At 38.5% G+C, this 27,293-nt stretch overlaps 1 protein-coding gene across 3 annotated transcripts in view; it reads left to right on the top strand.

Moving 5' to 3' along the window:
* Window positions 1–26,408, top strand: part of ARID2 (AT-rich interaction domain 2) — a 219,367-nt gene extending 192,959 nt beyond the window's left edge. For all 3 annotated transcript variants that reach the window (XM_081958391.1, XM_081958392.1, XM_081958390.1), the window contains 4 exons: window positions 9,748–9,833; window positions 10,633–10,756; window positions 10,838–10,929; window positions 24,856–26,408. In XM_081958391.1, the coding sequence (XP_081814517.1) occupies window positions 9,748–9,833; window positions 10,633–10,756; window positions 10,838–10,929; window positions 24,856–25,000 (447 nt within the window). In that variant the 3' untranslated portion in view covers window positions 25,001–26,408. The remainder of the gene's footprint in view (window positions 1–9,747; window positions 9,834–10,632; window positions 10,757–10,837; window positions 10,930–24,855) is intronic.
* Window positions 26,409–27,293: the final 885 nt, after the last annotated feature.

Raw genomic sequence — 27,293 nt, 5'->3', positions numbered from 1 at the left:
AGTTTGTTCCCCAAAATTTTTCCCATTTGTCTAATTCAATATTATATCCAAAGTTCTGCGCCCATTTTATCATTTGTTCTTTCACAATTTCCTCTTCCATTTTATACTTCAGGAGAAATTTATATATTCTCCCTATCATCTTTCTATCTGAGCTTTGAATAATTTTATCCAATTCGTGTGGTTCTGTTTCGATGTCATATAATTTGGTATCTTTATTGTATTTAGTTTTGATTTGAAGGTAAGTTAGCCAGTCAACTTTCATGTTCTGTTCTGCCAATTCTTCAATTGTTTTTAAGTTTCCCTGTCTATCAATTAAGTCTCTATATCTTAGCATTTTGTTCAAATCTATAAAATTTGGATGGGTCGTCCTTTCTGTCGGTGATAGCCAATTCAGAATTTTCACATAATGGTTTTTTTTTTGAGCCATTTTTGCAATAACACTCTTCTAATTAAATGATTTTGAAAGTATTTGTGCGTTTTATTTTTATCATCCCATAGGAATGTATGCCAGCCAGCTTGCAAATCATGGTCTTCCAAGGTCAAAATTCTTTTATTCTTTAGCTCTATCCAATCCTTCACCCATGTTATTGTTACTGCTGATGCGTATAGATCCCAATTTGGTAATGCTAAACCTCCCCTCTCCTTGCTGTCTTGCATTGACTTTAGTTCAATTCTCGCTTTTTGTCCCTGCCAAATAAACCTAGCGGTTATTTTGTTAATTCTTGAAATAATTTTTTACCCGGATTAATAGGTGCTTGCAAGAGGAATAAGATTCTTGGTAAAATATTCATTTTAATTGTCGCTATATGTCTCATGAGTGATAGTTGAATATTTTTCCAATTTTCTAAATCTTTCTTTATTTGTATCACTAATTTATTATAATTATCGTCTTTAATTGTGGAACATTTTGCCGACACCCAGATCCCCAAGTATTTCACTTTCTTAGTTATTTGCATTCTGGTTGTTACTTCCATTCCTCTTATTGCTTTTTTGTCATGTTCTTGGTTATCATTTTTGTTTTGTTTTTATTGATCTTTAGTCCTGCCACTTCGCCATATTCTTCTAATTTTTGAATTAATTTCAGGCTGGATTCTAATGGGTCCTCCAGAACAAATACTAAGTCATCGGCATAGGCTTGGGCCTTATATTCTTCATTTTTGAGTCTTAAACCTTTTATTCCCTGGTCCTTCCGAATTTCATTTAATAAAATTTCCAAAGTCAATATAAACAGCAAAGGAGAGAGGGGGCATCCCTGTCTGACTCCTTTTTTTTATTTCAAACTTCTCTGTTAATTCTCCATTCATCAGAACTTTGGCTGTCTGATTGTTATAAAATCTTTCTATCATTTTTATAAAATTTTCTCTGAATTTCATCTCATCCAATAGTGTTATTATAAATTTCCAGATTACGTTGTCAAATGCTTTTTGTGCATCAAGGAAAACCAGTACCATTTATTTTTCTGGATGTGCCTCGTAGTACTCTATTATATCTAGGATGATTCTCATATTATTTCTAATGTGTCTGTGAGATAAAAATCCGTTTTGGTCTGGGTGTATTCGTTCATTTAAAACCTGTTTGATTCTTTCTGCCATAATTGCTGCAAATATTTTATAATTTGAGTTTAGTAATGAAATTGGCCTGTAGTTTTGAATTTCTTGTAGGCTGGTTTCTTCTTTTGGGATATTATTGCTTCTGTCCATGATTCAGGTATCTTGGCTTTTCCTAAAACTTCATTAAACATTTCCACTCCTAGCTCTTCCAATATTATTTTATTATATTTGTATAGCTCCACCGGTATTCCATCTGTTCCTGGGGTTTTATTATTTTTCTGGTTTTTCAAGACTAATTCCACTTCGGATAACGTTATTGGCCTGTTTATCGCCTCCCTTTGCTCTTTTAAGATTGGTATTATCTTTTCTGTGTTTAAATAATGTTTTATTTTGTTTTCCTCCATACTATCTTGTGTTAGTTTTGTGAAGTACTTATGAATAATATGCTTCTTTTCTTCCGCTTTGTATTGAATTCTTCCCTCATCATCTTTTAATTGATATATCCTCCTTTTTTCTCTTTCATTCTTTATTCTGTATGCCAGTCATCGTCCAGATTTGTTGGCTTGTTCAAAGTAATTTTGTCTGGCCGCTTTAATTTTCTGTGCTAATTCCTTTTGAGTTATTAAGTTGATCTTATGTTTAAATATCTCTCTTTTTTCTTTTTTTAATGTTATTCTTTGGGTCTTTCTGGAGTTCATCTTCGGTTTCCATAAGTTTCTTTTGTATACATTCTTGTTGCTCTTTTTGTTTTCTAGTTTTTCTCGCCATGTAGGCAATCGTAAGGCCTCTTGGGTATGCATTCATAGTGTCCCAGAGATTTTGAATTGAGGTATCTTCTTTTTTATTTATTCTAAAAAATAGTTTTAATTCTTTCTCCAGTATTTGAGTGTATTCTATTTCATTTATAATATTTGAATTCATCATCCATCTTTTTCTTCTTCTTTGACCTTTCCATCTTAATTTTATTGGATTATGATCTGCCCACTCATTTGCTTCTATTTCAATTTCGTCTACTTGATTGAATAGAACCAGATGAAATCCAAGCCATGTCAATTCTTGATAGGACTGGTTGGGGTTCGAATAAAAGGTATATTGTTTCTTGTTTTGTGCCTTTCTGTCCAAATATCGAGTAATTTATATTCCATTGCCATCTCAAAAAAGGATTTGGATAGCCTATTTTTTTTTGTTTTATTTTTCTTTTTGCTTTCGTAGTCCATTTTTTTATCCACTATTGCATTATAATCCTCAATTAAGCAAATATTTTCATATTCTAATTCATTTATTTTGTTGTGTAATTTCCAATAGAATTCCTCTTCTTTCTGATTTGGTGCATATATGACTATTAATAATATTGGTTTTTCTGTTGTCTCTAATTCAATCATTAGTATCCTGCCTTCTTCATCAGAGTAGACTTCTTTGGAATTTATTTTTTCCTTTATATAGGTTGCTATTCCTCTTTTCTTTTATCTGCTAGTGCTGTGTATAATTTCCCTAGTTTTTTTGTTTTCCAGTAAGTTCTTATGTTCCCTTTTAATATGCACTTCCTCTATACAGATTATATCTACCTTCAGTTTCTAAGTTTATTAAACATCTGCGCTCTTTTTTTTTTGGTGCGTTCAGTCCATTCAAATTTGTTGAAATAATTGTTATTTCCTGGTCCATCTTTAGATGGGGTGTTTTTGTTGCTTCTGGTTTGTAACTGACTTTTCCCTCTCGCGCCCTCCTTTTCTGCTTTCTCTCTTTCTTGCCTCTGTTCTTCTTTCCTGTTTCTTTCCTTGTCTTCTGGTGTTTCTTCCTCTTGACTTCTACTTTCTAGGTCCTCTTTACTTCCTTGTTCTTCTTCCCCTGTGCAGTATTCCTGCGCTTCTATATTCTCTATCTTATACCTTTTTCCTTGCCAAGACACCAGTACCCCTTCTGGTACCAACCATCTATGCATTATTCTGTTTTTATTTAACTGATTTGTTAAAATTTGGTATTGTCTACGTCATTCACGAATTCTCCATGGAATCTGTTTAAGCGTGATCAACTCTTTTCCCTGGTATGTAATCGTCCCTTCTCTGGTTTTTTTGTATACTTCATCTCTAGTTGTTTTTTGGGCAAATCTTACGTGCATTTCTCTCGGTAGCCTATGTCTTCTGGCATAATTAGTATGCACACGGTAAGCTTCATCGATATCCCCTCTCAACTCTTGTTCTTTTCTCTGTAGAATTTCAGTGAAGATTCCATTTATTTTTCTTTTCAGGTCTTCCTCCTTCTCTTCCGGTATGTTTTGGAATCTGAAATAGAATGCAGCTCTTTCTTTTCAATTCGGATTATTGATAACTCTAATTCTTTATTAACTTGTCTATAATCCCGCTCCATTTTTTCCATCTTCTGGTCTGTTTGTTCTATTTTTGTTTCGATGTTCTGGATTTTCTGTTCGTTGATTGCTAAGGCATTCTGTATCCTTTCAATTTTGTCATCCACGGTTTTAATATTTCCTTTCAATTCTCCCATTTCATTTTTCATTTCTTCATGATTCCTCCTTGTCTCTTCATGATTTGTAGCCGTCACTTCTTCGTTTTTCATCAGTGTCTCTTGCATCATCTGGAGCATCAGTTGCATACTCTGCATTATTGGTGCTGGTCTCGTTGTTCCTGCCATCGTTCCACCTTTCTCCAGCCCCAATGCACTCTCAATTGATCTTTGATTTGAGGAGGGGTGTGTGGTTTTTTTAACTAACTTTCCTGAAGTTGCCATTCTTGTCCCCCTATTTATCCTTGTCCACACTTGCATATAAATTCTACTTTACTTCTACTTTATCAGCAATATCAATAGTATCAATAATTATATATCTCAATATTTAGCAATAATTAACCTTCCTTAATACCACGTTTCAATATCTAAACATTCCTATGTATTATTCTATTGTTTTTGATCCTTAATTATTATATATCCTAGAGTTATATATCACACTGTTATCTTATACCAATAGATGTCTCTCAATTGTATCAATTATATAGGTATTCAATTCTATAATTAGTTTCTCTCTATGCCTATATATCAGCTTATGTCATTGTTAGCTTTCTTACATCAGATTTCGAGGTTCAAATTTTGATCCACTAGGTGTCATCTTCTCTTCAGTATCTCTGTTATTGTCAATCAGTTAATACAACAAGTCCAGCGACAAAAGAAAATAGAGGGGGAGTGGGTAACGAAGCCCTCTAATTGTTCCAAAAGAGCAAGAAGAAAAAAGTCAACAAGTCAATAACCAACCCGAATGTTAAACAATCCTTCTGTGCTTTACACGTCTTCTCAGCAGTTACTATGTCCTACTCCTGTTGTCCATGCCGGGTTTTTGTTCTCCCTCTGGCCACTTTAGTTCAAGTTATTTACACGTCAATTCCAACTCAGTGATTCTGCTCTCACAGCTTTTCGGCAAAAATCTGAAAAATCTCCTTCCCAGAGCCTCCTTCTTTCCAGCCTACCCTCTCTGCCAATTTCGTGTTGTCCTCCTCTTCTTTGGGTTGTCAATAATAGTAACAGATGTCTCGATTTAAACTGCTTTCTCTCTCTGCTTCCTTCTTATGCGGTCGCCATCGCTTCAGTCCTGACCAAGTAGCAGGATAGATCCTTGTCCGTTTAGTGGGTTTCTCCTACCGCTGGGAGGATTTGCCTTATCACCCCAGCATCTTCAGAGTTGCCTCCTTAATCTGCTGGTCCCTCCAGGATCCACAGCGCTCAAAAATGAGACCAAACGAAGAAGTTAGAGTTAAAGGTTAGGAGAACTCCCGTTCCTCAACTCCAAGCACAATGACATCACCACAGGAAGTCTATAGACAATTTTTATATAAATAAAAAGTGTGTTTTAGAAATTTCTGGATTGCTGAAGAAGAGTCAGTCATTTGGTATAAAAATTTTTTTGGTAAAGGTTTTTTTTTTTTTCATTTTTATAACATATAAATCACATGTATACTATTACATAGCCAACATCGTATTGTATTGTTAAATGTTTACATCAATTCATCTTACCATCAACTCCCCATAAAAAAAAACAGTTATTGGCTCTTCTGCTCTCCATACACTGTATTTGTGCGTTCACTTTCTTCTCCCTCTCTCATCCACCTACCTACCTACTTTCTTCTCTCTGTCCTCCTTTCCTTCTCTACTTCCCCTTCCTCTCTCCTATTCCTCTCTCCCTTTTCCACTCCTCATTTCTCTCCTCCTCCTTCCCTCCTCCTACCCTCTCTCCTATCCCTCTTTCCTTCCCTTGCCTCTCTCTTTTTCTTCCCACTCTTCATCTCATTTGCTTAGTGTATTTCAGCTTCTGAGCAAGCTCCATTTTATGTTGATGGTATTTATAGTTCTTTTCAATATATATATTTAATTTTAAAGATATATTCTCCTTTTTTAAAAAAGAAAAATAGAACCAAAAAGTATACATATATTCATTGTACTTTTAACCCCTCCCTTCCGCAGCCTAATTTTGGTCGAGATGTAGACCTGTTTACAATTCTCAGATATTCTCATCATTATATAATTATACATCCTTACAAGCCCTCAATTTGTGATTCTGCCTTTAAGCCTCAATAGTTTCCCATTATAAGTGTATTTCATGTTCTCTCTCCAATTTTTCCATGTCTTGGATTAGATTACCTTCAGCTGTCTATGAGTAGCAAACCTCGCTGTTCAATATTCATTTCAATTCCCTTAATCTATTGTATAGAATAACAAACAGTAAATATCTCGCTTTATTTCATCATCTTAAAAGTTCTATGTATATCCATATTTCATATATTTTAACCCATGCTTAGTTGTCCTTCTGTTGTCGTTTCCAGTCAATTTGCCACTCAGTTTAATTATCATGTATAAAAGTGAATGGCAAACCTCTGCTTTACAACCTCCCCATGTCAGTTTCATGTTTATCCACATTCCATATATTTTGGGCTTTGTTTAGTTGTCTTTCCATTGTTATATTCAACCAGTAAGCAACTCCATTTTATTGTCATGTTTTTCACAACCTCCCCACATCAATATCAATATCACATTTATCCATATTCCATGTATTTCAACCTTTGCTTAATTATTTTTCCATTATTACATTCAATCTTAAATGGAGTTAGCAACACCATTTTATTGTCATATTTAGAAATAAAACCCTTATCTGAATTTTTTATTCTCCCACATAAAAATTTCTGGTCTGATTTTTTCCTAGTAAGTCTTTTGTCCCACTTCTCTGCTCCTGCCCTCTCCCTTCTCTTTGCTTTGGCACATCCACTCTCCCCTACTTTGCTCAGGTCACCTCCAAGATGTTTTTTATTTCTCTTTGTTGGGGCAAAATCTCCCCCTTCAATTTCCTTTATGCCACTAACAGCCTCAGCCTGCCTTTTGTTTCCCTCCGTTTCTATTCCTTCATTATCTTGCCCCCTTTCTTCTTTGAATTCTTCTTTAGATATCTGCTTCTCTGGGTTCAGAATTCTATTAAGGCTTGATTTTAATGATTTATGCATATTTTTTATAATTTCAGGTAGTTCTTCAAATTCCCAACTTTCCATGATGTCCAGTTCCAAAGTTAGAATTAGCTATACATTTATTTCAGAGTTCTGGTCCACCTTAAGTTTGTCCACTTCCACTGCTGTAGGGGAGAACGATGGGAGCCATCTTGGTCTTTTGTTCTTCCTTAATATCAAGTTCCAATATTGCAGTTAGTTATACAAAGTCTTATTTTGAGGCTCTGGTCCACTTAAGTTTTAGCTACTGTGGGACCGGAAGTGAAGCCAGAGCCATCTTAATCTTTTGCAGTAAAATAAAAAGGTGGAGGGAAGAAAAAAAGAAAAGAAAAAGAAACCCTAGCATTTTCCAGTTCTTATCTCTGTAATAATTCTTCCCCCTGTCACCTTCCGTCTCCAATCAGCCACAGCTGCTTAGAACATATCAATTAGAACAAACTTACAAAGAGCTAGATTCGGGTACATGTCTCTTTTGCCTCCTGCTCTTGTAGTTGGTTAATTAAAACTTCCCACACAGTCAAGGTTAGATTATTCGTTATCAGAGAAAAAAAGATCAAAATATTTGGTTTCTATTTGATAACCGAGACCAAATTAGAGTTTATATTGAGTGGGTTCAGAAGAAAAACATGCTTTTTTTCTTGATCAATTTAGCTGGAAGGAATTCAAGCAAAGTAAAAATATTGGTTTCTGTTTAAGATCTAAAACCAAATTTAATGTTATAATTATGTGGGTTTGTAACTGCTTTGCTTTCTGTTCTTCTATTCAAAAGCTCAGACAAAGAACTTCCGGGGGGGGGGGGGGATTACAACCCTCCACCTTCCTTTCTTTTTCTTTTAGGAAAAAAAAGTCTCGATCTGACCATCAGTATTATTTATGTTCTCAAATTTTCTTTGCCTTTTCCAGGTTTCATTTATAGTTGTGGGTTAGTTAAATTCTCTTACCAGGTCTTTTATCTCTCCCAGTCTCCGCCTGTTCCAAACTTATTTTGACAAAAAGGCCAGCATCTTGTCAACCATGAAGGCTGCCACCCCGACTCTGATTCATAGGCAAATCTCTAACCCACGAAAGATCTGTTGCTTCTCTCAGGGTCTGATGAGACGCTGCCCTTCTTCGCCCCCAACTCCAGTGGGTGTTCTGATTCAATAGTATCTTGGGAGATGGTTTGTGAGACAGGGTTCATGTGAGACTCTTCGGAGCCCACATCTCCCATGTCCGTCCAGCTGGCGAACTTCCTGTCGAATCCATTTGGTATAAAATTTTATTGGGCTTCTTATTTTTAGAAATAGGAATAATAAACATCTGAGTCTTAATAATATCTATAAAGAGTTTAAAATAAACTAAAAGTAGCCTACTGGTCCATGACATGGTAATTGCTTCCTATGAACAATGTCAAAAGGAATGAATTGAATAATAAAATGAAGTATTGGATTTCTCTATCAATTCTATTGATCATATTGTCAGCGTTCCAAATATCATCCAGAATAAAATCAGAGTTCAAGGCATAGGTTTCATCAAAGTTCCAATTTAGTAAAAGAGACATGGTACATCTGTGGAAAACCCGAATCTGAAAGTTTCCTGAAAGTTGAAAATTCAAAACCTTGCCCCCAAACCCACAAGTCCATCACATGGTCCAATCTTCCTCTGCCATGCTGGCATTTCCACCCATCTAATTCCAGTCAGGTGCAGAGGTGCAGAGACAAAGGATGACCTTGGGCTTCTAGAAAGGAATGTTATATTTTGACAACAACACATACTACAATTCTACTCCTTACTATTCCCCCTCCCAATTACCCCACTAATGAAACAGCATAGAAAAATAATAGAGAGTTTGGCAAGCCAAAGATCCTAAAAGAAATATGACTGCAGGCCTGACACATACAATGTTTTGATGGTGAAAATAAGACAAAATTATTGTAAGACACAGTATTATGTAAGTCTTTAGAGTTATGCATATGTTTTGTACACCAGTGGAATCTCTGGAATGAAATTTCTAGACTAGTAGAGAGGAAAATGATACCGGTATTTACTTTCTGTAAGTACTTGGTACAAATGTTGTATAGAGAATCAAAGCAAGTACAAGATTTTAAAAATATTAAAAGAGCGTTAATGGTTAAAACTTTAACTATAAGAATAGAGTCTAATTACAATTGATAATTTATTATTAATAAAAGCTTGTGCTGAAGATATTAATGCTATTCAATCTCTCTGAATGTGCTTCCACTTACCTGAGAGTAGTCTCCTTTGACTTTATTGAGATCTATACAACTGTATGCAATTAGACAGGCAGTTCCTTTTGATATGAAATTAAAATATAGTTGTATCTAAATTTTTTAAACTGCTAATAGTGACTTAATATATCAAATATATCCAGTAAATGCAAGATTTTTAAGTATTCTGCAATTAACTAGAAGATTGTTTTCCAAAATCATCTGATTCCTATTATTTTCATTTTTCAGTAAAATAACAAAGCTATATGTATTATTAACCTACAAAATGATTTTTAAAAATTCACTTTTTTTGATTTATGTTGCTGATTTATCCATATTGACTGGACAGTTTACAGAATCTCCTGTGATGCTGTCCATTCAGGTACAGTCTCCATTCATTCATTTGGATGTGTATAATCCCTAGTGGTTATACAAGTTCATCAGTCAGACTTAATTAATTCCAGTATGATGTAATACTACTTTCTCTTTCTCAAACAGGATAAGCATTGCTCACGAGATGCACTCCTTGCGGGATTAAAGCAAGATGAACATGGACAAGTAGGAAGTTCAAAACTTTCCACAAAGTAAGAGGTGTAAACTCCCTTAATAATCAAATAGCACAGTCTTAATACTCAGAAAGATATTGCATTATGTTCAATATGAGCTGAGTATAAATTGTAGTCAAAACTTTAATAATGCTGCTGAAGTGGCTTCAAGAAACAGTTGGTATCAGAAGATTATGTAATTAATTGCTGCATTAATTTCTCTGCACTGACATGAAATTTGACATACTTCATCGTCTCACAACTGTCTAATATTTATGCAAAGTTAGTTTCTTTTGAAAACATCTGAAGCTTTTGCCTTATTTCAGGGAAGGCAAATACATTTTTAGATTTGTGGGATCAAATAAAAAGTTCTGGATTTGCTGCCAATGAAAAATTAAATATTTAAATCTGCATAATTTTTCCTCCCCAAAGAATAATATTTTAAATAGTTTAAAAGTATAATAGGGATTATTGGAAGAAAAATACCATTGTTCCTTATTCCAAAGGTTTTCAATTCTTGGGAAGCATTGCTCTACCCTTAGCATTTGGAGGAGGGCTTATTGCATTTGGGAGTCAGTTGTTATTTAAATGGATAGATCAACAAAAATTTAAAAATGCAGTATATTAATAATGTTGACAAAACATCACAAATAAATGACAATTTCTCTAATATATTATTATTTTATTAGTTAAGACATGAACAAAACTATTTTTATTCCTCTTTTCTCGAGGAATAAAATAATTGGAATCTGTTAGCACCAAGCATCAGTTTAACAGAAGAAAACAATACTTGTGCCAGAAATCCTGTGTAATTATTTTTATTTGTAAATCTATTCAGGCCACCAACTACTGGGGGTCCTTCTTCTACTCCCAGAGCACAGAAGGCTATTGTCAATCACCCTAGTGCTGCCCTCATGGCTTTAAGGCGGGGATCACGAAACCTCGTTTTCAGAGATTTCACAGTAAGTAGAATGAGTATGGAAGATATACTGGAAAGAAATAGTTATGATATTGATACTAAAACTTGTTTTTTTCTGATTTAGGATGAAAAAGAGGGACCAATTACTAAACACATCCGACTAACAGCTGCCTTAATATTAAAAAATATTGGTAAATATTCAGAATGTGGTCGCAGGTGAGTAGATTATCTCTAATGGAATACTGCACATTTACTCATACAAATTTTTAGAGATGACAAATGTAAATCCTAAACATTACTAAATGCATTGTACCAGCTTGGAATTTCCTTTTCTCTTTTTGGTCTATTCTGACATTTAAACTCCTGCTCATTTTCTCTTTCATAGTTGTGTAAAAAGAGGTTGGAAAAGAGTCATTTTAATGAAGGTTACTTGGATTTTGGTGTAGGTTTTAATGCATGTTTGCTCCTTCTGTTTTCTCCCTCCCCTCATTTTTTTTTTGTATGTATATGGATATTTTTACATACTTTTTCAATTACCTACTATTATTCCACCCAGCAAAAGTGCATGTCTATATATTCAGATTTGGATTCATTGGTATAATTTTGGAAGATGCTTGAGATGAGCAATTCCCTCATTTTCTTCTTCACTGCCTGATCTGTAATGCAATATTTTTCTCTTTAATGTTCTGGTAATAGTGAGACCATAATAAATTGTCTCCAGATATCTTTATTTCAATATTTAATACTTTTTCTTAAGAAAACTTAGTACAGGTAGTCCTCAGCTTACAACAACAACTGAGTCCAAAATTTCTGTTGCTAAGTGAGACATTTGTTAAGTGAGTTTTGCCTCTTTATGACCTTTCTTGTCATAGTTGTTAAGTGAATCACTGTAGTTGTTGTTAGTAACACGGTTGTTAAGTGAATCTGGTTTCCCCATTGACTTTACTTGTTAGAATTTGATCACATTAGAATATGATCACATGACCCCTGGACACTGCAGCTGTCATAAATATTAATCACTTGTCAAGCATTGATCACATGACCATGGCGATGCTGCAATGGTCATAAGTGTGAAAAATGGTCATAATTCACTTTTTTCAGTGCTGTTGTAACTTTGAATGGTCATTAAACAAACTATTGTAAGTCGAAGACTACCTGTATAAGAAAAAAAAAACCAGTTATGCATCGTAAAAGTAGGCATATGAAGGACAATTAATTTAAGGTAATGTGAGTGCAAAGTGTGGTAATTTTCATAGTAAATGTGAATGAGTGGTTAGCTATAAAATGTTTTTCCTTGTTGAAAATCTACACTTAATTATCCCAGGTTTTGCCCAACCCATTTGGATTTAAATGAAAATATTATAATGTTGAATGCGTGCCTTTTAGTGTACCATGTTGTTGATGGGATGCAAGCAACTGGGTTTGGTTTCCAAGGTGTTTTCTAGATTAGAGATCCTGGTTTGCAAAGAAAAAAAGAAAAAAGCCAATATGCTTTGTGGTTGAGGCATTCTGCCCTAAATGGGCCAAAACTTACTAGTACTGTACTGTTCAGCAGGAACTGTACTGTACATTAGCAGGAAATGCTGCCTGTACCATAGGGAAATTAAGTTCAAAAATCTTATGTGCTATTTTCTCTGTCTTAATAAAAAACAATATGAAAATTTTATATGACCAAACCAAAGCCATAATTGGTCAATATTAATGAATCCATCTGTTGACAACTATGGTATATAGCAGGTGTCAGTAACCTGTGGCTCCAGAGCGACATGCAGGACTTTCATCCCTCTGCCATAGCTCTGTGTTGCAGCAGAGGGATGAAAATGCTGTTGCAGCAGTAGCGATGGCCAGAGCCTTAGTGTGGGAGTGAAGTGCCCCTGCACTTGTCTTTGCACGAAACAGCATTCTGCCTTTGTCGCTGTACATTTCCTGTTGCTGCCTCCATGGCCTGCCCGCTGCTCTCGCAGTGCCTTGTACAGCAGAGTGAAATTTAGTGTGCTTCACTATGGGGAAGATGGGATCCGCTCCTCCTCCTAGAGCCCATTATGACACAGAGCCACAATGAGACCCTGGACCACTCGCCCCTGGCAGCACCTCGCTGTCAGCTCACTGTCGCTCCCAGATGTCAGTTGCTTTTCCTGAAGAACCGCCATTATTGTGACGCCCCGCCTCCCTGCTGGCTAGCTAGTCTTTGGCTCTCCGCCGATCAGCTGATCATCGGCACGATGCTCCTGGGCTCGTCAGCCTCCGGACGTGAGATTCCCAGCACCAGTTCAGGGGTTTCTTTCTCTTCCCCCCTCCCCAGGAGACAGAAAGAGACACAGAGAGAGACACACACAGAGAGAGATAGGGGGGGGGGGAGAAAGAGAGAGAGGGAGAGAAAGAGAGGGAGAAAAGAGAGAGGGAGGGAAAGAGAAAGAAAGATGGAGGGAAAAAGAGAAGGAGAGGGAGACAGAAGGGGGAGGGAAAGAGAGAGAACCAAGAGACGGGAGGGAGGGGAGCAGCAGCTCTGAGCTTTGCTCTGCTTTTTACTCTCTTCTTCTCGTTTCTTAATACCTTCTACTTTTTAATCATTTTTTCAACTTTTTAAACTTTTAACGTTGCTCTCCTTTTACTCTCTATTTTTATTCTTTTTAAAAAAAACACTCTTCTATTTTTAATCAATTTTTAACTTTAACTTTTAAATTTGTTCTCCTGTTACTCTCTATTTTGATTCCTTTTAAAAACATTCTTCTATTTTAATCAATTTTTAACTTTCAACTTTTAAATTTAAAATTTTTTAAGTTTACTACCTGAGAGGCTCATCTTTGACTCCAGCTTTACTCCAGTTTTTACTCCAGGTAGTAAAGCCCTTAGTGAATGAGAGGAAAGTTTTCTCTACTAAGCAATAAACTTGCTATCCATGGCTGCGACAATACCCAGACAACCCAAGATAAAAGACTTTTTTCAGATAATGGACACTGCAAACTCTCTACTGCAAAGTGATAAAACAGACCAAGACAGGTCTCCTACCTGGAACCACGGGATGGCTTCTCCCAGGGGAAAGAAAACAAAGATGGCACAGCGCTCACCAAGCAGTAAGGAAGGTGGAGCTGGATTGCAGGGGTAGCAGAGAATTGATGGATACTGTCGGCTTGTTTCTCCAACTGTGGGTTGTGCATCCTCCCCCTTTCCCCAGTCGGACAGCTGGGGGGCTTCGGCACTGTTTGGGAAAGCACAGCCTGAGGGGAGTCTGTTGGGAGGTCTGTTGGGAGGCTCACAGATCCCTCTGCATACTCGGAAGACAAATGACTCAGCAACTTTAAGTGAGCCAGCTCCATGCCGGGATAAGGGATTAGAAATCCCAACTTTAACTCCACCACTTTCTGGTGGCCCTGCCCCAATGGAGGCCCTGAAAATGATTGGAGAGGGAACTGGGCAGCAGACAAGGAAAAGGAGCAGATCTCCCGTTGACTTGGCTTTTCAACCTCTCTTGAAGCAATCTAAGATTGAGGACTTTGTTTTGACTCAGCCTTCTGGTCGGGGAGCTTCTGAAGGTGCTACCCCCCCCGAGCTGAGAATGAAGACTTACCTGAAACTGCGGCCCCTAACCACCCCTTGCATGAGCCTACGCTTGTAGAGCTTCTGGCTCAGCAATGTTTTCTGGTTGCAGAAACTACAGCGAGCATTCAGCTCCAGCTTGATAGAATAGTAAGTACTTTAAACTACTTAGTCTCCTGGATTACCAGTGGGTGTTCTGGGAAGATCGCTCGGCAGTCGGTGGTGGCGACAAGGTGTTCCCTACCAAATCCCAGGGAAAGCTTCAAGAAAAGCACTGGCCAACAAAATCTTGGTCAACAAAATTCTATTAACAGTCTGAATTCCGCATCCTATGACGCTAATAGCCGCCTGGTCTTACAGCCAAAACAGGTAGCCCTCATCATTAACCCCATTAATGGCAAATTACCTTACTGGAGTTCAATACAGCTGGCGAGGGGTCACCTATTTAAGTTACTGGGGCTCAAAGCTGATGATCTGAAGAAGGTCAAACCCTTACCCTCCCCTCAATACTGCTCCAGAGTGCTGCTTAGTTTCGACAATCCCAACATTCCCAAACTACTGTTCAGAAGAGGATCCTGGTTAAGATCCTTTGGCACCCTGCCAAGAAGAGTCTTCAAAGACATATCGACTAAGCCACTTTTGAGTAACCGACAACTTGTGAGTGGCAGGAGACTTATTGCCCCCAAAGATCCTCAGTGGCATATATTAACGAGCCAACTTCGAATGCTATCCCAGACAATGCACCACATATTAGCTATATACCTACTTCTGCACAACCCTCAGCTGGCGTTCTCTCAGACGGTAGGCTAACTGCTCCTCCTACAACTGGCCAGATCAGCCCCCCGCAGCATGAAACATCTTACCAGGAAGCTTCCCTCGATTTGATCAGCTGGGAAGAGGTGGCCCCAAAAGAAGCGACATCAGCTCAGGGCACCCAAGGTCTCTTGGTTGATGGGTCCCAGGTCAATGTCTCTGGGATTCCACCTATCTATGGGAGTGATCTGTGTCAAGACGGCTTTTGGAACCAGGAGGAGACGAAGCTCTTTGGCTCCTTTAGAGCGCTCCCTCAATCGGAAAGAGCCCAAATTATAAAGCGTCTGGATGCAGTTAAGTCCAAGCTTCGGAGTCTATCATCTCTGACAAGGATTCCTTTGGACCTCAGGGGTTTTATACTGATTTACCAGCAGACCCTCCATTGGCATTTTCTCCAAAAAGTTTAATTCATAAACCTGGAGACGCAGGGTTAACTCAAACCCTGCTTGATGACACTGCCGAATATCTTCCAACTAAGCAACCAGTCAATGCCAAAGTACGAACTGGAGTGCGCTTAGAGTCTTACAGCCCCACGAGCAAGGCTCCCCTCCCCTCTCTTTTCCCCTGCGTTTGCCTCCCAAGAGGATGACCTTGCCATCTAAAAATGGATGTATTTTTTTGGATCCGAAGGGTGCTCTGGAAAAAATTAACACAGAATGACTAGTAAACCCGGTTACCCCCCAGCCCTGCACACTCAAGTGCCTTTCGTGGAACATTGCAGGCTGGGGGCAAAGATGCGGCATTGCAGAATTTGCCAACTATATCCACTCATTCGATGTGATCCTGCTTCAGGAGACCTGGGCTTGTGATAAGATATCCTTTTCAGGGTTTACAGCCATCTCATTGGCCGCTATTAGACAATCTACGGCAGGGAGGCCTAAAGGTGGTCTAGCTTGTTTGGTCTCTACTTCTTTGAAAGTGGAGACAGTGGAACTACCCTCCTGTGGCTCTTTAGCTATGGCGCTTTTAATTAAGAAAGGACGTAGTAAACTGTTAGTATTCAATGTTTATCTTCCCACGGCGAGAAAGCAAGCCAATATCAAGGCTCAATGGGGCACGCTGGAGAACTATATTACCTGTATGGAAACTAAATTCCCAGCAATGTACATCCTAATAGGAGGTGACTTTAATGCCCGTCTGGGAGCTCAAGTCCCTCCAGCGATAGAGGCACTCTACCCCCAAGAAACCCTCCAGGCCATAGGCCATCTGACTTCAGCCAGACATTCTAAGGACGAATTAACAAATTTTGCTGGCATCCAGTTAGCCCTTCTAGCAGCCCAACCCAACAAGATAATTCTTAATGGGAGTACCCTAGGTGATCTGGCTGGCGAATTTACTTTTAGTTCCTTACGTGGGAGTAGTGTTATTGATTTTGTACTGGTATCTCGACCCTTAAGAGAGGCAGTCCGTGCTTTTTATGTGGATTGCCTTACGCAGAGTGACCACTACCCCCTGGTTACAATCATTGAGCTTTTTTCAAATATACATCTCCCTAGGAGCCCTCAGATATTAGACCCCTATGTGGCCTCGTACACAAGGAGGATCAAATGGTCTCCCAATATTGAAAAAAAGTTTCACTCCTTTTTATCATCTCCGGAGTGTCTCAACTTGTACAATCAGGTACTAGCAAGCAGTGGCTCGGAGATAGTCTTGGCCTTTGAATCACTAATTAACAGTGTCCAAAGGGAGCTTGGAGCCGTCTGTGGGCCGAGTGGTCTATATCAATCACGAAGTAATACTTGGTTTGACAAAGACTGCTTGATGCTTAGGAACCAGATTAAACGGGTTTACCTGCTCTACCGCAACCGAGGGGACCAACGCCTGCCAGAGGACTACTACCGCCTGAAGCGGGAGTACAAAGGATTAATTGCTAAGAAAAAGAAAGCTAAAGAGAGAGAGAAATGGGATTTACTTCTCCTCTCTATCCAGCAGGACACCCGATTATTTTGGCAAATTGCTGCCAGCTCTTTGCCGGGCCATCGGGAACTCCCTCTATGCTGCATCTCTAACAGAGACTGGGAAAACCATTTCTTGGCAATTTACCAGGCGTCAGCAAGTTCAACCGTGCCTGACCCACAGCCGTCTCCTAAAGCCCCTGACTGGCAACCTGTGACCCATGCTGAGATCACCGAGTTTATCTCTGAACTTAAGTCAGGCAAAGCTCCTGGCCCTGATGCTATTCCCCCTGATCTGCTAAAATCCAACCCTGAATGGTGGATTCCTCTTTTGGCAAGACTCTTTACATATATTAATTCCTCTGGCAGAGTACCTTCCTCCTGAAGCTTAGCAATTATTGTGCCAGTTTTTAAACGAGGAAATAAAAACAACCCAGCTGATTATCGCCCCTTTTGGTGACTGGCTGCTGTGTCTCTTTTGTACTATTCGTGTTTTGGTCTGTGACTGTAAATAAAGTATTATTACTATATAACCAAGAGACACAGAGGGGGGTGAAGAGAGGGAGAGAGAAAAAAGAGACGGAGGGAAAGAAAGCAAGAGAGACAGGAAGGGGAAGAGAGACAGAAAGGGGGGAGGGAAGGGGAGAGAGAGAGAAGAGAAAGAGGGAGGAAAAGAGAAAGTGAGAGATGGAGGGAAAGCGAGACAGAGAGAGGGAGGGAGAGAGAGAGAGAGAAAGCTGAACATTTTTACAGAACTATAAATACGTTGAGGCTTTTGAGGCAAGCAGCTGAGAGGCAACACCGGGTATGATAAGAAGTGGTTGGGAGGGGAGGGGTGAGGTGGGGAGGTATGTTACAAATAATTTAACAACGGGTTCTCTACCCTAATGACCAGCTGGGTAGACATGGCTGGGGGGTTATGTGACTAGGTTAAGGTGACCAGACGTCCCGCTTTTGCTGGGACAGTCCCAATTTTTAATAATTTGTCCCGCGGCGTTTTTAAAAAGTCCCGATTTTTGGTAAGGTACGCGGCCGCACACGTGGCAAGAAAACACCGGACAGCAGTTTGCAACTGCCACACAGTGATTTCTACTGTCACAGGCTCTGGAAGCTGGGTAGGTCCTTTGCAGTCGGCTAGAACTGGCCGCCCACAAAGGACCTCCCCGGACTTGTTTTTTTTTTTAAAGGAATTTTATTGGTTTTTTTAACATTTATAAGGGAAAAGGTAGATGGAAAGGTATACAAATTTTGGCAGTTGCAAAGTGTGGCAGGCGCCCCCTCCCTCCAAACTCATAGAATACATCTGAGTATAAAACATTAATACATAACCATGTATAATCAGCATATTAATTCTATTGATATTTTCAATCAGTTTATACATTGTAGTATATAATCCACATATAATTCCATTACTACTTTCGGTCAGTTTATAACAATGAGATTTTCTTATTCATTTTTGTGATCTGAGCTTTCTTGGTATTGCCCCTTCTCCCCCCGCTGGCAGAGCTCCGGCCCCTCCCGTGTCCTGCATATCCGTTGTAGGATCTTCTGTTTTTTCTAGGTTTATTTTGTTTTTTTCCATAAAGGCCTGTGCCTCTATGGGTGTGTTAATTCTAATTCTTGTCTCCTCCCAGAATATCAGCATACCTTCAGGCATCAACCATCTAAACCACACCCCCTTCTGGTATAGTTTATTCGCCAATTGCGAATAATTTTTCCTTTTTTCCCTAATTTTCTTGGGGATCTGCTTCAAGATGGTTATTTCCCTGTCGTGGTATGTCAGTGCCTGCCCCCTTTGTACACCCAGAATTTCGTCTCTTGTGCTTTTTCTAAGAAATTTGATATGGACCTCCCTGGGTACATTGTGTGTTCTGGCATAAGCTGAATTCACTCTGTAAACCAGATCTATCTCCCATTCCATCTGTTGTTTTTCTTTGTGTATGTATTCAGCCAAGATGTTTGTCATAATGCCCCTTATATTTTCCCCATCTGCTTCTATGACATTTTGAAATCTAAGATAAAAGGACATTCTCTCAAATTCTGTTTTCATTTGCTGGGTATCAAGTTCTTTGTTTCCCTTCTGCACTGCTTCTACCCCCCCCCTCACCTCCGCCACCCCACCCTCCACAACGTCCAGTCTCTGTGAGTTCTTATAGATTTGGACTTGGTTCTCTTTAATTTCTTCCTTCATTTCCTTTAATTGTTTCTTAATTTCTTCCTGGCCCTGTATAAGTTGCTGAAGCATTTGTTGCAAATCCATCTCTGTACTCTTAGGTTGCATCAGGTCTGTGATCTTTGATTGTGTGGCAGGACTGGATGTTGCAGATGTCGGGGCAGAAGTAGCAAAGCCAGGTTTTCCAGGGGGTGGTCTTTTAGGAGACATAGTTTATAACTCAAAGAGATCAGTCAGTATGGAGAATGGACAGCTGGAGAAGCAGAGCAGCCAGATGGGCTCCCCGGACTTGTTTTGATGAGCACGAGGCGACTGATGGTAGTTTGCACCGGCCGCTCCCACTCAAACTATTGTCAGTCGCCCCGTGTTCTACAAAGCAAGCCTGGGGAGGTCCTTTGTGGGCAGCCAGTCCTAACCGCTTGCGCCTGGCGCTGCGGTTGAAGTGAACCCCCCAAAACCCCGCTGCCACTAGAATAACTGCTGCTGACACCTCCTCCTCCTCCTCCAACAGCACCACCACATTTGCTGCCCGGCGCTGTGGCTGAGGTGAAGCCGCCAAAGCTCCCACTGGCGCCCCTGCCTGTGGCAGCGGCGCCTCCCCCTCCGCTCGGAGCATCTGAGCTGGGCCCCGCATTACCCCTACTCCCTCCTCCGCTGTGCTTTTGAGGAGCCATGAGGCCACGGGAGCCAATAGGAAGGCGGCGGAGGGGCGGGAGCAGGAAAAAAACGCCTCATGGCTTCTCAAAAGCACGGTGGAGGAGGAGGAGGCGGCAGGGGTAACGCGGGGCCCAGCTCAGTTGCTCCGAGCGGAGGGGGTGGCGCCGCCGCCACTGACACGGGCGGAGGCGCCAGCGTGAACTTTGGCAGCTTCACCTCAGCCGCAGCGCCAGGCAGCAAATGTGGTGGTGCTGTTGGAGGAGGAGGAGGAGCAGGTGGCAGCAGTTATTCTGGTGGCGGCGGGGGCTCGTTGGCATTTTCAGCGGCAGCCCTGCCCCCGGTGAAAAAAACCGAAGATGGAGCAGATCCACGCAGATGATGTCGCCACAACATGACTGGAGGAGGAATTCTGGGAGTTGAAGTCCACAAGTTTTAAAGCTGTCAGGTTTGAAGACCCCTGGGGTTTTTTCCCCTAAAGGGCTAGGGGTGCAAGGGTCTTGTAACTTGACAGCTTTAACACTTGCACACTTCAATGCCAGAGTTCCTGAGCCAACATGACTGGAGGAGGAATTTTGGGAGTTGAAGTTCATAAGTCTTAAAGCTGTCAGGCTTAAAGACTCCTGGGGTTTTTTTCCCTAAAGGGTTAGTGGTGCAAGGGTCTTGTAACTTGACAGCTTTAAGACTTGCACACTTCAATGCCAAAGTTCCTGAGCCAACATGACTGGAGGAGGAATTCTGGGAGTTGAAGTCCATAAGTCTTAAAGCTGTCAGGTTTGAAGACCCCTGGGGTTTTTTTCCCTAAAGGGTTAGGGGTGCAAGAATATAGACCAAATTTTTAATCAAGACCCCCCTCCCGCCTCCCCCAGTCAATGGTGTCCCGCTTTATCAATGTTAAAATCTGGTCACCTTAGATTAGGTGGGAGTGAGTGATGTCAAGTAGGCCACACCTACCCAGATTTTGTGGCTCCCAGTGTTTTTTTTTTCTGTGAGAAATGGGTCCAAATGGCTCTTTGAGTGTTTACAATTGTAGACCCCTGCTCTAATATATTAGAAGTTTGTCTGTATATTTAACATATACACTGCCATTCATGGTCAAAATTTTTAAACTTAACATAACTTAACATAAATTTTAAACATAATACAAGAGGATCAAATGATAAATACCTTGTGTTAATGACTAAAAATAAGAAAAAAATATCTATGCACAGTGAAAAGAGTCGACTAATGTGTGCCTGGAAATGGAAATGTAGGTTTCATTTTGAAAGAAACATCTAAAATGTATTTCAGAAGTAGAAAATAATATAACCCAGATTATTGTGAGTGCATACAAAACTATTAACAGCCATTGAAACTTTATCTCATGTGCTGCTATACTTCATCGGACTCGATTTATAACATCTTACTTAATAAAAGATCTGGGAAATACTGATCTTTTTTACGACCAACTACTGTTATAAGAGCAGTATGAAGTAGTTTTTCACTTATTTTTAGAGAGCCTTTTATCCTAATCTTTGAATTTCTTCTTCTTTCTCTTCCTACTATTTATATATCCTTTCTTCCCACTCTTTTTTGTGACTTTTTACTGTGCCATTTGTTTTACCTTCTTCAGGATTTCCTTTTGTCTCCTCGCCCTATTTTCCCTTTTTCTTTTCTTATTATATTTCCCCCCCTGTAGTGAACTCTCTTCTTTCTTTCTTTGTGGTGCCTGTCTGCTCGATTCTCTTTCCTTCTTTTTTACTCGCCTTTCTTTTTTGTGTGTGTGTGACACGCTCCTCCCTTTTCTATCTAGCCCATTTTCGAATACCTTTTTGCCTCATTGCATGTCTACCACATATTGAAAAAAGGTCCCTGGTGGTTTTTTTGCACAATTTTGCACAATCTGGGGCCAAATTTTTAAACATTTTGGAGAGCTGTGCTGGGGGAAGATGTCATCTATAGAACATCTTGTATAGGTTTTCTTATAAGAGGTGGCCATTGTTAATTTCCAATTAATGTCCAAAGTCTTTCCCATTTAGCCAATTCCACATTATAACCAAAATTTTTCGTCCAGCCAATCATAGTGTCAGGCCTGTAGTTATGTTCCTTTTAGGATCTTTGGCCTGCCACACTTTCTATTATTTTTCTATGCTGGTCATTAGTGTAGTAATTGGGAGGGGGGGAAAGAAAGGAGTAGGATTGTGGAATGTTGTTGTCATTCTTTCTAGAAGCTCAAGGTCATCTTTTGTCTCCGCACCACTACACCTGACCGGAAGCAAAGGGGTGTAGATGCCAGCATGGAAGATGAAGATTGGACCATGTGATGCATTATGGGTGTGGGGATAAGATCATGAACTTTCAACTGCGTGGAATCCCAGGAAGCAAATCAGATTTGGGATTTCATAGCACAATGCCAACATGTCTGTCTTATTAAATTGGAACTTTAAGGATAGCTCTCCCTTGAATTCTGATTTAATTCTGCATGATATTTGGAATGCTGACACATAGTTTCCTTAACATGTTCTTCCTCAAGTTTGTATTCCGGCAGATATCTATACAACACTTTAATCAACCTGTCTTCTGTCTCTATCAGGAGCTTATCTAATCTTGTGTATTCTTTGGCAATGCCTTCTTTTTTCTTATCCTATGCATACCTTGTTTGTATCTGTAGATAAGACTACCATTCTAGGTGTACCCCTTGTGATGCCAATTCTAGTCTGGTTTTTAACTCCCCCTGTTTGTTCAATATCTCTTTGTACGTAACATTTTTTCCATGTTAATTAAATTTGGGTGCATATATGCTTCCATCGTGGCTAGCTGAATGGGTATTTCATGTTTAATTTTGTTCCAAACTAATATCAGGGACTGTCTAACATAGTGTCTATGAAAATACGTGCAAATTCTTTTTCATACCATAGGAAGACATGCCATCCTGCTTGGAGGTCATGAGACCTTCCAATTTGAGTAATCTTTTATTTCTTAACATTATCCATTCTTTTATCCATGTAAGAATAGCTGCAGTATAGTAAAGTTCCCAGTCCAGTATACCAAATCCTCCTTTTTCCTTGGTGTCTTGCATAGCTTTGAGTTTTATACTTGATTTTATATAAATTTGGAGACCAATTGGTTCAAATTCTTTAAAAAGCCTTTTTCTAATTTGATGGGAATGTTCTGAAACAAGAAAAGAAATTTTGGTAGTACATTCAGCTTTATGACCACAATCCTACCTATCAAGGACAATTGTACATTTTTCCACCTTTCTAAATCTTGCTTAGTTTTATTAATCAAATTAATATAATTGTCTTCTTTGATGGACATACACCTTGCTGTTAAATGTATACCTAGATATTTCACTTTTTTGACAATTTGAATACCCAATTTCTTCATTAAATCCTCTTTAAAGTCGGGTGTCATATTTTTAACCAACATTTTAGTCTTTGTCATATTTATTTTCAGACCCGCTACTTTCCCATACTCTGTCAATTCTTCAATAAGTTTCATACCAGACTTCAAAGGATCCTCCAAAACAAAAACTAAATCGTCCACGAAGGCCTGTAACTTAAATTGTTCCTTTTTAATTTCTGTGACTTTTTCTGATGACTTCCCACAAACAAAGTCAATGGGGAAGCCAGCAGGGAAGGTCTCAAGTTTCTTCCATTAACTACTTCTGCCTATACTCTATAGCACATGCTTGCCCAGCTACACACAGACCATGCCACAAGCCCCTTCCATGCTAAGCACCACCTGCTCAAATTTACATCATATTACAATACCTCCCTCCCACCCAGGCACATTCCATAGCACTCACCCATCCACTGGCCTCTTTGCAAGCTTCCCAGCACATGCATCTTTCCACTGGTTTCGCCATTGACTTTGCTTATTGAAAACTGGTAGGAAGTCTCAAATTTACAGTCACATGAAATCCTCACTTAACAAGTCACCTCAGCAATAGGGACTGCCAGGTTTGTTATAGCTAAACAATATGGTCACATTATGTCATGATTTACAACCCCATTGTGTATAATGGCAAATATAGCTTAAGAAATTGAATGCTGTGTGAATGCATTAGTTAAAAAATACATGTGATAATACAAAAAAAGGGAGACAAGGATGCATGGCTGATGAATGAATGTGGATTGCATATAAAGATTGATGCATATATTGAAGTGGTTGGTCATATCAGGAGAATTAATGGAAATCAGATCAAGTACATGTAAAAAGAGTGAATGGATTGAGAAGGGAACACAGAAAGTACTACTTAATTGAAGTTCAAATCTTCAAAAAAAGATGTTAATGGAAGCTTAAAAGCATTGTATGAAATAGTGTATGGATATGATGGAAGCAAAATAATTTGCAAGTACAGAAACAGATAGAGACATATAATATGTATCAAGTAAATTTACCTGTATTTTTCATCTGGTTTTGTACCCTCCGTTTCTTGTGGGAAAATCTACTGTTTAAACCCAGAACAGCCAGTTCTGGAACACTATAATAAGTTTTCAGTTTTAGGATTACATTCCTAAAAACAACTGAATCTGTTCAAGAATCCATGTAATCTGGAGGAGGACTGAACATGTACCTATAACAGAAAGTTTTGCAAATACTTAACCTGACTGTATTTTTATTACTTTTAGCCCTATATTTTAGGTAGGGAAAATCCAAATATTTCCAGCCCAAATGAGAGAATTTATTAGGGATTAGCAAAGTCAAAACACTGCATTAGCACTTTAAACCATAACTGTAATGCACTCTAGTTTAATACTTCAATTAGAATCATCAAGACATGGCCAATCCACATTGATTTACCGTAGTTCTTCTCAAGCAAAGCAGCATGTCTACTCAAGTATCAAGGAGCTTTGAAGAAGCACTTGAATTGAAACTTTATTGAGGCAAAGTGACTGTTCAAAGTTGCTAATGTTTTTTACTTTGTAAATCCCAAAATATGGAATTTTCTGTTAGGAAAAAGTACATGTAACATTTTAGAGCACTTTTATCTTGCTGATAAATTGCTTAGACATTTTGCTATCTATAAATCTCTAAAATATAAAGAATGCTATAAAAACTGATAAATTACTTGTTCTTCTCTTTTAGGTTGCTAAAGAGACACGAAAACCATCTATCAGTGCTTGCAATCAGTAATATGGAAGCTTCCTCCACCCTTGCCAAATGCCTTTATGAACTTAATTTTACAGTTCAAAGTAAAGAACAAGGCAAAGACTTGAGTGTTCTGCAGTAAACAAAGTCCCACATGTATATAGGGACAGAAATAGTGAAATACATTTCAAATACTGTTACTGAAGAAAGCACCAAGTCTTAATGGGACAGAGACCATAGACTGAATTATTTTATCTCCTCTTAGGACGCTGAGAGGAAGCTTTTGAATTCTGATCACTGAATGAATCCCTTTGTTCTCTGATTAGAAAAGAAGGAAAGAAAAACTGCCATGGGATTTTCAGCCAGCTCTGCAGGATGCTTCTCAGCTAAGTCCTGGTGGAAACTGGTGTGATCAGAATTCAGTACCATCCACATTGGAATATACATGAAATATTGTAAAACCTACATGAGCAGATGAAATAGAAGCATTAAATATTTTTATCTATATCCAAAAAGGAGCACATTTTTATATTTACAGAACCATTTAAGCTGGTTTGAATAATAAAATGTTTCAGCACACCTGTATCCCCCTGGTCGTGGAGGGTGCCACCAGTATCTAGCTATGGATTTTGCGTGTTTTGTTTAGAAATCAGTAGCTTGGTTTTCTTACTTGAGCCAATATATTTTCACTTATTTATTATCATAAAAAATTTACCAGTCTGAAAGAATCTTGTAAATATTTGTGAATAGAACATCTTTCATGCCACTGCAGCCACTGGAAATACATTCTGTGGTGTTCTAGAAGCATTATCTGTAGGCTCTAAAGTTTTTTAGACTTTCCTGTCCAATTGTAAGTACTTGTGAAATATTCTAAGCAGTGGATGAATGTTCTTTAAATTTATGTAAATAAATCTGCAAAGGTACTGATGCTGTAAAGTAAAAAAAAACAGTTTTGTGGAACTGTGATTTTTTTTTCTTTTTTGTATTATACACCTTGTAGAACTCATTTTGCTGGCTGAAAGAGTATGGAATAATATATCTCATGTCATTTTTGTAGAAGAAAAACTATTTGGAGGTATTTTTGTTTTGCCCTAACATATATCCACTGTAAACGTTTGTCATGGTGCAGGCTCAGAGCTTGTACAGAATTTTTTGTATTTGTAAATTGGTTTAAATACATGGAATTTTATACAGGTTTTCTCCTATGTTATATTTGCATTATGTGCAAGTATGATATTTTCTTCACTTTTTCTATCTTAATATAGTGTGAAATTTTATTGTATTATTCTTCCATTCTTAATACTGTATCACATTCCTGCTCAGAAACTGCTCACTTCCTTGTCTTTCTTTCCCAGCGTGAAGTGCATCCATTTATAACTGCCTATTGCCTGTTCTATTAGCATCCAAAAATGTGGAAGACCTCTTGACCACCATTTCTGCTGTGTCTGTAGGATGTGCAGTAAAAATATAGACCTAACAATTTATGTTATAGAATGGCTTTATTTACTTTGGTGACTGTTTATAGTTTTTAAATAAAAGACTGAACATTTCCTAGTGTCTTCTTTGATGTTATATGAAGATAGTTATAACAGTATCTGAGCACTGTTGGTTCTACGACAATCATAGGGTATATGGAAACTCATTTCACAGTTGAAATTAACAAAATTATATAAATTCCATTTGCAAATTAAGCAAGATTTTAGCAGTACACATTTTAAATCCCATAACAAAAAAAAATTAAAAAAACATTTTTGCAAGCATCAGGATTTCCTTATTGCTATTGGCTGTTCAGTGAAATGAGTTTTCAGACTATTAGTTGACATAGCACAGTGACTCCAGTTTTTTGTGGAGAGTTTCAGAAGGCCTACCTGATAATGTTGATGATTGGATTCACCATTTTACAGAGTGCCAGAAACAAATGCTTATCTTCTGAGTTTTTTAAATTCACCTTCATATTTTGTTTCTCTTTTTGCCTTCATTTTCTTTATATATATGTACAGTATATGTAATCTATGTTGTATTGGTACATATTCAACCTAAGCTGCCTTAGTTATAATGGTAGCTATTAGTGACATGATTTATAGCAACAAGGTGTGTGTTCTTTATTTTCAGTTGTACTGATCTTTTAATATATTAGGGCAATTCAATAAGAACCTAACATATTTATTCATTAATAATGTATCCTCCGCCTTTTTTTGTTAAACAGCAATTAATTACTAATGCTTAGATTTCTGCCTGCTTTTGTAGACCAGATTTTGATGTCTAATATTCAGACTAAAAAGTTCAACCTTTTCTGTCTTCTTTCAGCAAAGAACTTACATAAAGCTGGATGTAGTTCAGCTTATTAAAACAGAATTTTTTCAGTTAAATATTGAGTCTTTCTTTTCATTCAATATTAGACGCACATTCTAGAAATGACTGCATTCTTTCTAGTT

The sequence above is a fragment of the Natrix helvetica genome (genome assembly GCF_964273705.1).
Source record: "Natrix helvetica genome assembly, chromosome: 6".
In the NCBI taxonomy this organism is placed as follows: Eukaryota; Metazoa; Chordata; class Lepidosauria; order Squamata; family Natricidae; genus Natrix; species Natrix helvetica.
Note: the sequence above shows the minus strand (reverse complement) of the source record. Positions and strands in the feature narration are given on the sequence as shown.